This window comes from Scyliorhinus canicula, chromosome 1 (genome assembly GCF_902713615.1).
Source record: "Scyliorhinus canicula chromosome 1, sScyCan1.1, whole genome shotgun sequence".
In the NCBI taxonomy this organism is placed as follows: domain Eukaryota; kingdom Metazoa; phylum Chordata; class Chondrichthyes; order Carcharhiniformes; family Scyliorhinidae; genus Scyliorhinus; species Scyliorhinus canicula.
Window position 1 is genome coordinate 239518349 of NC_052146.1, and position 12339 is coordinate 239530687.

The following is a 12339-nucleotide window of genomic DNA, read 5'->3' on the forward strand; positions in this document are numbered from 1 at the left end:
TTAAATTACTATGAGCTTGGACACTCATTTCATTCAGTAACCATTATTTGATGCTCCAAGCGCACAAAATGTTGGCAACTGCTCAGCAAAATCTGCTGACCTTTATCTAACAATTTTTTAACATAAACCCACCAACCACAATCATGTGGTCATATATTTACAGGGAGCAGTTTGGCCATGTATTACGCATTTAGATCAATTTTACCAGGATCTAAAATAATTGCATAAAATTAATAAGAAAATGAGAGTGTACAATATGTACCCATATTTTGGAAACAGGATGGAGCGCTTATTGCACTTCCGTTTAAGAAATTAAATGGTGTTCACAATATAACTTACAGACACATCTGGATTCTTTTTAGAGGGTGGTGGCTGATAGTCGTGTTCCAAAATTGGCATGTAAAACATTTTTTAAAGGTCATGACATTGACACACAATCTCTTAATTACTCTTAAAACTTTACTTACAACTTCATGTTGATATTTTTCTGTTTACTACCCCCATAAATTGACCACTGTACTGTACGACATTTTTCCTTTCATTTATTTTCTTTACTATGTCCCCGGTGGCCAGCGAAATCATGTGACTTTGTGCTGTGGATGTTGAGCTGCAGTACGTAGTCAAAACAGAGTTAATTGAAAACAGACTTGAATCAAAATTGCAGACCAGTTGCATACATATGCACCATGGAGTAATTTGTTCACTGTAGGCCAGACTTAAATGTGGTCCAAAAAATATGGATTACTGGAATAAAAAATTAGCATTGTAATGAGACATACATGGACAAAATGAGGCACTTGATCACCTAATTTTTTTAAAACCTTAGTGTATTCCAAGAAGTATAAATTTGTGGCCACCGATCAGTTATTTCATGCCAATTTTTGTGGTGAAGTTTTTCATAAATGTGGTTTCAAAAGCTTTAAAATATACACTGTGGTAAATGAAGGGATCCACATTGTGGTAAATGAGGATCCCCACATTGTGGTATTCTACTTAAGCCAGAATTTGTATTGCATTTGCAAATAAAAGTCGTTGCCCGATTATGTAGGCCAAAAGTTTATCGGGCCTATAAGAGTGAGATTGGCGATGGGGAGCTGTAAAGTGGCAGTCACACAGAAGTCTGTCATATCATCACTTATAAATTCTATGTGTAGCAAGGACCATGGAGGGCAGACTTCTCACTACGACATGGCGGGATGTCAATTAAGGTAGTTTAGATGCCAATTAACTTGAATGTTGTGGTGTTTTCAGAATTCTATGCATGTGCACAGGAAACAAGGAGGACTTCAGAACACCTCTTGGTTAAAGGAGGGGAGAGTTTAGTGATGTTTGCGTCAACCAGCCACAAGATCAGCATAAGGGACAGAAGGGAGATTGGGGAACAGAGCTATTACTAAGTGGTGGCAGAAGGCATGTGGACGTGGCAACACGAATGGAAATCTAGGCACTGGCAGGGCTAAAGAAGGGACAGCAAGAGGGCTCCAAGTGAGCATGCTGAAGGATAGAGAGAGGTCACAAACAGCGTGAAAAAGGAGATGGTGCCGACAATGGATGGTACCCATGCAAACACTGATGGTGGCTGCAGTAGAAGCCGTGCATGCAAAAGTCACATCCATGTGTCAAGACATCCAAGGCTTGGGGCATACTGTGCGGTCGATGGCTGAGGCTCAGGACAGGGGAGCCCAGTCACAGATAGACATGTACTATGCCTACGTGGACATTGTTGAGGCGCTCCAGAGCTTGACCCTGTCACAAAGGGTCATTGCTGAGGGCATCGAGAGCATTGGCCGGCACTGACTGATCTGGGGCAGTCACAGAGGGACCTGGCACATTGCTAGAGGGGTATGGCACAGTGCCAGAGGGACCTGACAAAGTCCCAAAAGAACATAGCACAGTGCCAGAGTGACATAACCGATGCAGTGAAGTACATTTGTCACTCGCTGAGGGATATGTCCCAGTCTCAGTGCTTCATCGCTGAGGGCAGCGAGACCCTGGTTGAGACGAAAGCGGGCCTCCAGGACTGGCAGTGCTAGGAAACGGTGGAGCCTCTGGCGTCACCTGTGTCCCATGGAGTAAGTAGTCCTGGCAGCATCAAGTATCCCAAGCGAGGAGGAAGTGATGGGGCTCATGTCGGCGACTCCCACAGGGGAGTTGCTGGAACACCTCAGCACTTCTGAATCCACCCCACCTGACACTGCCACATCTGATGGGCAGCAGCCAGAACAGGATGGCACCTCATCTCCTTTGACACCCGAAAGTTGGCCAGACCCATCCAAGTCCAGGCCCTACAGGGGACAGCTGCCAAAGGGCAAGATACACAACAGGCCGCTGAAATGCAAATTAATTTAAATGCTGGTTTTCCATGCCATCGCCGACGCAGGTCACGGTCCTCGCTGTTGCCACAAGCAAGGGACCGGAGCATGACGTTAAATTTGGCGCAAGAGCGAACCTTGATTTTGGGTGGACGCTCATTTCTCCGCCCAATCGCGGTTCGTATTCTGGCGGCGAGGGGCAGAGAATTCCAGCCAGTATCTTTAATTTAGGGGAAAATGAAGGGTTGAAGGAGTCACGTGGCCTGTCCTGAACACTGTTGACAGTGAACTTGGGTGGAATCCTAGGTGTTAAAAATGTCAGGTTTTTAAATGACTATACTTTAACCATTTATTTAGCTTTAAGATAGAATGAGGTTGGCAGTCTAAAGGGTAGCTAATTGTACCAGGATCCAAGATCCATGTGATTCATGTTGCCATGGAAATGGACAAATAGGATCCATTTGTAGGCTTGCCAAAAGATATCGCTGAAATTCACAGACAAATCACTCCAATCAAAATCAATCAGGATCCGAGAGAGAGCAGCTAGAGGCAGCCTGTCTCCATGGTCCAGGAATGTGGTGGAAACTGTTAAGATGATGAACCCTTACTTCTTCCTGTAGCTCCAGCAAGTCTAGACGTCTGTCATCAGTCTGGGCTCCGGTTGGGCTAGGATTACTTTAGTTCTCTGACTGTCAGCGGCCTTGGTTGTCACAGCCCTCGTTGGCTGTTTGGAGGTGTCCGTGATCACGCCTGTTTGTGACTGTTGTCTAATTGTGAATGCATGGCAACTGACAGAAAAGTAGAAAAGTATCTACGCTGGGGGGGGGAGGGGACGACGGACTCCTCATCGTCCTCCGCAGAAGTAGTTGAATAGCCCCCGCTTTCCAACTATGCATTTTTTGGGAATATTAAGACCTACATGAGAGAGCACAACCATTGCGGGGTTTAGGTCTTCAGATCTCTTCACCACAACTATGCTGCTGTGAAGATCCATATGTCCATTATGTGGTGGACACATAGGGATCTGCTCTGAGGCCCATATGCAACCTTGTAACTCTGCACTCATTCATTCACTCTCTCTTAGGTTGACACTTCTGTCTGCCACCAGCATAATTTGATTGTCCTGCAACTCAGTCAGTTCCAGGACCTCCTAGGGCAGGGGTGGGCAAACTTTTCCGTGCAAGGGCCACATTCAGAAATTCACAATTTTAAAGGGCCGCATAGTATATTAATTAATAGTCCCGGTTGTAACCAATTAGCGTGCGGCATATACCTCAGCGCTTCCCCCGGCGGCATCCTGCCTTTAGCCCTCTTTTTCTCTATTTTTCAAAAATGGCGCTTCACCCGGTTATGATTCTGGGCGCCTCATATAGAACATAGAACAGTACAGCACAGAACAGGCCCTTCGGCCCTCAATGTTGTGCCGAGCAATGATCACCCTACTCAAGTCAACGTATCCACCCTATACCAGTAACCCAACAGCCCCCCCCCCCCCCCCCCCCCCCATTAAGCTTATAAAAAAAAAAGATTTAAAAAAAAAAAATTGACTTGATCTTGGTGGGCCGCATAAAGACCTTTGGCGGGCCGCATGCGGCCCGTGGGCCGTAGTTTGCCCACCCCTGTCCTAGGGTCAGGAAACAAAGATAAGCGAAGCCTTCACTAGTCTTTGCCCTCTCTTTATTGTCATGTGCCCATTTCTCCTGCAAGTCGTAGGAAGAACAGTTATTCTGCTGGCAACCCTTTGGTACATGACAGGGGTTCAAAAATGTCTCCCCCATGCACCCACTATCTCTCGTGAGGTTGCCAAAGACTGACCGCTACTACTTGCTGAGACCGCTACCCCTTGCCACCAATATTGGTCACCCCACTCCACCTCCAGTCCTAAAGAGAAAGCAGTATGGAGAAATCATCTTGACCAAGCAAATGAGGCAAAATAACCCATTTGAGGCACTGCATCCATATCAGGTAGTGACCTATGGCTGCTGACCTCCTTTGCAGTCTCTATCCAGGTTTGTTTGGTCAGGTGGGCCAGTTTCCTCCTTGACCCTGGGGAAAAGGATCACCCACCTTGCCCTTGTTGCCTGGAGGAGAATCTGCAGGGAGGCATCACTGCACCATGGGACCGCACAATGTCTTTCCTCTGCCATGGTCGAGCACACTGGCGGTTCACTCTTTGCCTTTTGTACTGGCAATCTCATAAAGGAGTCTTCTGCTCTGGTGGAGGGGTCTGCAGCTCAGGTGGAGGGGTCTGCAGCTCAGGTGGAAGGGTCTGCAGCTCCGGTGGAAGGGTCTGCAGCTCAGGTGGAGGGGACTGCAGCTCAGGTGGAGGGGTCTGCAGCTCTGGTGGAGGGGGCTGCAGCTCTGGTGGAGGGGTCTGCAGCTCTGGTGGAGGGGTCTGCAGCTCCGATGGAGGGGTCCGCAGCTCTGGTGGAGGGGTCTGCAGCTCCGGTGGAGAGGTCTGCAGCTCCGGTGGAGGGGTCTGCAGCTCTGGTGGAGGGGTCTGCAGCTCCGGTGGAGGGGTCCGCAGCTCTGGTGGAGGGGTCTGCAGCTCCGGTGGAGAGGTCTGCAGCTCCGGTGGAGGGGTCTGCAGCTCTGGTGGAGGGTCTGTAGCTCTGGTGGAGGGGTCCGCAGCTCTGGAGGGGTCTTCTGCTCTGGCGGAGGGGTCTTCTGCTCTGGCGGAGGGGTCTTCTGCTCTGGTGGAAGGGTCTGCAGCTCCGGTGGAGGGGTCTTCTGCTCTGGTGGAGGGGTCTTCTGCTCTGGTGGAAGGGTCTGCAGCTCCGGTGGAGGGGTCTGCAGCTCTGGTGGAGGGGTCTGCAGCTCCGGTGGAGGGGTCTGAAGCTGCGGTGGAGGGGTCTGCAGCTCTGGTGGAGGGGACTGCAGCTCTGGTGGAGGGGACTGCAGCTCTGGTGGAGGGGACTGCAGCTCTGGTGGAGGGGACTGCAGCTCTGGTGGAAGGGTCTGCAGCTCTGGTGGAGGGGACTGCAGCTCTGGTGGAGGGGTCTGCAGCTCTGGTGGAGGGGACTGCAGCTCTGGTGGAGGGGTCTGCAGCTCTGGTGGAGGAGTCTGCAGCTCTGACGGAGGGGTCTTCTGCTCTGGTGGAGGGGTCTTCTGCTCTGGTGGAGGGGTCTTCTGCTCTGGTGGAGGGGTTCTGCTCTGGAGGGGTCTTCTGCTCTGGCGGAGGGGTCTTCTGCTCTGGTGGAGGGGTCTGCAGCTCCGGTGGAGAGGTCTACAGCTCCGGTGGAGGGTCTGTAGCTCTGGTGGAGGGGACTGCAGCTCTGGTGGAGGGGGCTGCAGCTCTGGTGGAGGGGGCTGCAGCTCTGGTGGAGGGGACTGCAGCTCTGGTGGAGGGGACTGCAGCTCTGGTGGAAGGGTCTGCAGCTCTGGTGGAGGGGTCTGCAGCTCCGGTGGAGGGGTCTGCAGCTCTGGAGGGGTCTTCTGCTCTGGCGGAGTGGTTTTCTGCTCTGGAGGAGGGGTCTTCTGCTCTGGCAGAGGGGTCTTCTGCAATATTGCTCAAGCAAGCAATTCTGTGAAGGGAGCAGAGCATGCAAGATGCCCTTTAAATATGGTGACAGCACCTGCCTTTATGCAGCTGACTGCCCCTCCCTCCCTCCCCCACCAGCACATCATTGTCTGCATCTGGTCTTTAATTGGACAGGTCCTGTGCCTCGTAGTTAATGGACGCCCCATGATTGCTTTTGGCCGACCGTATAACAGTCAAGTAGAAGCGGCAACCACACCAGTGCTGCCGCTGGGACCTACATCATCTGAACAAACTTTAGCCATAGCCTAGAGCACTCACTTACAGCAGGAGAAACTCCCCTACACTGAATCAAAGGCTGGCAGTTTTCCTATATCCTTAACGCAATCGGGGCCAGTGGTCACTGTTGGTACAACATTCAGGTCTATTTTGAGGATCACTGCTGGATCCCCAGATAGAGGCAAGTGTGGGCAGGATAGGGGTTGCAGGTAATAATAATAATCTTTATTGTCACAAGTAGGCTTATGTTAACACTGCAATGAAGTTACTGTGAAAAGCCCCTAGTCGCCATATTCCGGCGGGTATGAGGTTGACAAAGAAAAGGGCACCCAGGACATCAATGCAGGAGTACCTCAGGGTAATGGCCTTGGCCCAACCATCTTCAACTGCTTCATCAATTACCTTTCTTCCATCATAAGATCAGAAGTGGGCTTGTTTGCTGATGACTGCACAATGTTCAGCACCATTCGTGACTCCTCAGATACTGAAGCAGTCCATGTCCAAATGCAGCAAAACATGGACAAGTAACATTCATGCCACACAAGTGCGAGGCAATGACCATCTCCCCTTGACATTCAATGGCATTACCATTGCTGAATCCTCCGACTATCAACATCCTTGGGGTTACCATGACCAGAAACTGAACTGGGCTAGCCATATAAATACTGTGATTACAATAGCAGGTCAGAGGCAAGGAATCCTGCGGCGAATAACTCATCACTTGACATCCTGACACCCTGAAGCCTGTCCACAATTTACAAGGCGCCAGTCAGGAGTGTGATGGAATACTCTTCACTTGGCTAGATAAATGCAGCCTCAACAACACTCAAGAGGTTCAACAGCGCAGCATGGTAGCACACATGGCTAGCACTGTGCCAGCTTCACAGCGCCAGGGTCCCAGGTTCGATTCCCAGCTGGGTCACTGTCTGCGGAGTCTGCACGCTCTCCCCGTGTCTGTGTGGGTTTCCTCCGGGTGCTCCGGTTTCCTCCTATAGTCCAAATGGATTGGCCATGCTAAATTGCCCTTAGTGTTCAAAAAGGTCAGGAGGGGTTATTGGGATTATTGAGTTATGGGGATAGGTGGAAGTGAGGGCTTAAGTGGGTCGGTGCACACTCGATGGGCCGAATGGCCTCCTGCACTATATGTTCTCCATATATCTATATACCATCCAGGACAAAGCAGTTGCTTGATTGCTCTCCCTTCCACAAACATTCAAACCCTCCAATACTGATGAACAGTGGCAGTCATGTGTACAATCTATAAGATGCACTGCAGTAACTCTTCAAGTCTTCTTAGTCACCACCTTCCAAACCCATAGCCCCTATCATCTGGAAGGACATGAGCAGCAGATACATGGGAACCCCACCACCTGGAATTTTCCCCAAGTCACTCACCATCCTGATTTGGAAATATATCGCCGTTCCTTCACTGTCACAATGTCAAAATCCTGGAACTCCCTCTCTGACAGCACAACAGTGGGTGTGTCGTACATTGGCTCTGTACATACTTAAAACCTCTTCCATCCCCAACATTTTCCAGTTCTGACTGAAGGTGATCCATCTGAATGGTTATCTCTCTCCCAAAGGAATTTGATAAGATATATGCAGAAAAACCATTTCCTCTGATGTGGGAAATACATCATACAAGGGAGAATACATCTTAAATTTGAAGTTAGGCTGCGGGATTCTCCATCGACGGGATCCTCCGCTTCACTGGCAGCGCACACACACACACGTGTTTTCCTTCGGCGTGGGGTGGCCCCAATGAGAAACCCCGTGGGCCGGCTGCCTGAAAGGAGGATCGCGCTGCCATCGGGGGGCACGCCAAACCGGAAAACGGGGCGGGTGGGACGGAGAATCCTACCCAGGGTATTTGGAAGTGAAATCAGGAAATACATTTTTGTATAAAGAATAGTGAAAATGAGCAAGTAACAACACTAACACCAGATCCATTCTCGTATTGCCCTCTCTGTACTGGACATAACCACTGTAATTGTTTCTCTGGCACCCAAATGTATATGTACCTCGCCAGCCCCCCCCCCCCCCCCCCCCCTCCCCCCCCCCCCCCCCCCAACAGGTGCCGACTTATTTGTTAAACATAATATTGCTAACTGTACAGAGTTGCTGTTGTTGAGCTCGTGCACAATATCCCACCAGTTTTTTTTCTCTTCTCTATATATATTTTAATCTGTGTACATAACTGTAAATATACTATGTTCAAAATCCCAATAAAAAACATTTATTAAAAAAAGAAGAATGGTGAAAATTTGAAACTACCATCGTCCAAAAAGCTGTTGCTGCTGAGTCAACTGAAATTTTTAAGAAGATTGATTGTATTGGGTAAGAGTATTGAGGTAATGGAGATGAGATGCAGACCAGCTGTGATCTAACTGAATGGCAGTACAGGCCCAAGAGTTTACATAACGATACGGTTGCTCCTATCTTCCTGTATTACCAGTGCAATCCCCAATAAGTTTTATTTTAACACAGACATACCCGAATGATTTAAAGAAAATACATGCTGTCCATCCAGTAGTTTGCAAGGAGATACCATTTCATGTTAAGCAAAACGACATAGCTAATGATTTATGAGGAACTTTGTCAGTTTAGGGAATTCCATTTTCTGACATGAAGCCAGTTAATTATTTTTTGTCTCTTACTTGATTCATGCAGTCAATGGACTAGATCAGAATTAGATATGAACAGTTTGTGCGAACAAATTATGTACACTTCCAACTTTAGTGTATTTTAATGCCAGCAACAATGATTAATATTGCATTTGAAAGAGTAAGATTTTGTTAACTAATTAATCTTATCATGCAGACCTGTAAGAAACTTCACAAAAATGTCAACTGGCTTGTTTTGGGTGTATTCACTTTAAAATTTAGGCAACTATCTTGAAGGAAGTAGATGTGCAGGATGTGTCCATTGTTTTTGAAATTCTACGTGCTTAATAATCTAATTTGAACCCAGTGACGTGAGGGCTTAAATTTGACCTGATTGTCTGAGTTCAGCTATGTGAAAGCTTTCTGCCTTTTCATTAAGTATAATCTCAGAGGAAGTTCAGAAATATCTAACTTGTCTTCTTGAATCTGTGTTTTCACTTCCAAGTGAAATACATTAGAATATAATTCAGCTCAGTTATGGGGCGGAATTTTGGGTCTGCATTGGCCATTAGCGAGAATGGCAACAGGGGAGGAACATATGGCGAGAATCGGGAAATGTGGGGGGCGATTCTCCGTGCCCCGTGTCGGGCCGGAGAATCGGAGCAACCGCATCACGTTGCCCCGACGCCGGCGCGCGATTCTCCGAGGTGTGGAGGATCGGCGCTATTTGCACCGGCGCATTTGGCGCGGCGCTGGCCGCGGGCCACTGGAGTCAGCGGGGCCGCCGATTCTCCGGCCCGGATGGGCCGACGGCCACTCTGACACAACAGAGTCCCGCCGGCGCCGTTCACCTCTGGTCGCTGCCAGCAGGAACTCTGTGGGAACGATCGGGTGGCGGCCTATGGTGGGGGGCTCCCTCACCAGGGGTGGGGGGAGGGTTATTTGATGGTGTCTGGCCCGCAATCGGGGCCCACCGATTGGCGGGCCGGCCTCTCCCCCCAGTTGGCAGCGTAGCATCACACCGACCGATTTACAACTCTCTCCAGGGCGCCAATTGCAGAGAGGGCACCAGAGAGGACGCAGGAGACCCGGATAAATTAATCTTGGAACCCGAGGGATCACCGTCTCAGGGGTGGGGCCGCTCGCAGGCCTTGGCGACCCTTCAAGGCTGTGAGCCTCAAGGTTTAAAGGGGTCTGGCAGCTCGATTGCAGACAGTGCTTCCTGTGTCCTCCTTGCTGGGATTGTGGCAATATCACCGCTGAGGGATTGCCCTTCCAGAGTGGCAGCTGGAAAGTGGGTGGGAGGTGAATCCACATGTCAGCACAGGACTGAGGTCCCTGAGTGGGGTTCCATGAGATGCCAGGCTGTATGGGCAGTGAGGGGGGCTCTGATGAGGGGTGGTTTCCAGCCTCGAGAGGACTGAAGATCCTCTTCAGGGGGGAAGGCAAGTGCAGTGATAATTAACTCCCACACTCAGGCAGCACTTTGAAGCTGGAGGGCATGAGCTGTTGCAAGTTTAATATCACTGGTTATGGAGGGCAGGCTGTCAGGGATTAGTGTATGGGTGGCTGTCTGTTCAAGCTGGAAGATCTGTTTAATTTGCAGCCCTTGAGAGCTGGTGAATGATGATGTCCTCTAAGGATGAAGTTGACATGCTAATTTCAGGCTTCCCATGCATCAGGTGTGCCTCGCCTGCCATAAGGGGAAGCCAGTAGCCTAATCTGGTCACTGACCCTTCCTTAATGAGTTAATTATGCCAATTTAGTCAACATTGCATAAGGGAGGTCACAGATGTGCTATTTGAGACGGCCCACATGTACATCAACTTGGACCAGGCAAGCCAGGATGCCAAGACCATGGGCTTCGCCCACATAGCAGGGTGTCATCGGCTGCATTACTGCATGGTGCCATTTTCAAACTGCAAGGGCTTCCACTCCTTCAATGTCTAGATCGTCTGTGACCACGCAATGTACATCATGCAGGCGTGCGCCCATTTCCTGAGGGGTATGCATGCCCTCAGCCTTGGAGGTCATGAGCTGAACCATGGAGCGGACATCCCTTGCCATGGAGTGCACGTCCTGCATCAAGTTCTCCACTGCGGACGCTACCCTCACAGTGTTGGTCTCGATGCGTCATACTGACAGCGCTATCTCCTCGGTCAGAAGGCAATGGGGCTCTTCTGCTCGGCCTTGCAGTCCGATGACGGATGGTGTCATCCTTTCCTGATGCTCGTGACTCTGCCTTTGCAATTCCAGCAGCTCTGGGATGGCTGTACCCAGGGGCATGTCATCAGCCTTGGGCTCTGCAAAGTCCTGGGCTCCGAGTGCCAGATCCCTGGAATGTCTCTGCCTCCTCCGCCTGCTGTGGGTCATCAGGTATGAGGTTCTCACCAGAGAATGACCCAGAAGCCTGCCTACTACTTAATCCCACCAAGGTGTGAGTACCTTCGTTGGTGAAGGGATGGTAGGGGTGACAGCGACAATGACTCATCAATGCTGGTGTCCAAGATGTCTGCCTGAGAGTTGCTTGGGTCTGTGGTGTCTAGGGGCCATGAAGATGGTCTAGGTTGGTCTGCTGTTTGATCGGCAATGGAATGGAGATGGCATTAATGCAGGACAGGGGAATACTGACAAAAGAAAGGTCACATGTGAGGCCTACGCCATGACTGGATGGTTCTCACTTGGGTCTTTAGCACCAACCTCGCCCTCTGCGCAGACCTGGTCCTCGCTGGCAAGCTCAAGGCTCGTTCCTCAGCTGGGATTAGGGTCTTGAGCTCTGGCATCACTCCGACAGGCTGTGCCCACTCACAGCTGTTGTGCCCACTGATTACAGAGATTAGTTTTCCCAAGTCGAGCGCATCAGAGGCTAGCCTCCACGGACACGGCGTAAATCACATGGAGGTAAAAAATTGTTAAAGAGACTGAATATACAGTGAGTTTTCCCGCCAGCGGGATTCTCCCCCGTTTCCTCACCGGGACCAACACTTTGAAAACATGTTAAGATTCTGCCCATGATGTTCATGTTTAGAGTATTTATCTGTCAGGCAGTAAAGAGGAAGAGAGCTTTACAAATCATGAGGGGTATTTCTTTAAACAAACCCGTAACGGATAAATGTCAATTCTTCTTGTATAAACCATCAAGAATAATGAATGTAAGCTAATCATAACATATTTAACAAAAAGAGAGTCTGACTTGCAGAAAGAAATCCTGGGAGAGTGATTTTAAAAAGTGTCCCGAAGGAATCAGCAGCCCTTCCCAACCTGAACGAGGGAGTTGAGCACCTCTGGAGACTGAGAGTGGGGCGGGGGAGGTGGCTGGACATTTTTATTCAGTTTTAGCAGATTCTGTTTGTGTATTTGTCTCTAGAACTCTCTCTATCTCAATCTTTCTGACTGATCAGAGAAAATGGAGGGACAGTGAGAGAGAATGAGGAAAACCAAGTGGGAGTTTCTACTGGGATCTTCCTGTGCCAACAATGCAACACTGCCCACACTTTTTTTTAAGATTAATTCATAGACTGTGAGGCACTCTTGAACTTTTTAAATTAAAAGTTCCTAAACTCAAACATGGAGAAAAGAGATGAGTTAATTAACCCTTTGTAGGGGAAATTAGGGATGTAACTTAATTCTCAGCAGTGTACGGCTTCCTACTTGACAGAAAATA

General features: G+C 49.4%; 1 protein-coding gene across 2 annotated transcripts in view; it reads right to left on the reverse strand.

Moving 5' to 3' along the window:
- The window catches only part of LOC119972746 (acylphosphatase-2-like), a 187860-nt gene that overhangs the window by 52820 nt on the left and 122701 nt on the right, over nucleotides 1-12339 (reverse strand). The window contains exon 4 of one of the 2 annotated variants that reach the window (XM_038810061.1): nucleotides 468-607. The exons of the other annotated variant lie outside the window; for it this stretch is intronic. Within the exon in view, the coding sequence (XP_038665989.1) occupies nucleotides 472-607 (136 nt within the window). The 3' untranslated portion in view covers nucleotides 468-471. The remainder of the gene's footprint in view (nucleotides 1-467; nucleotides 608-12339) is intronic. 2 annotated transcript variants of the gene reach the window in all.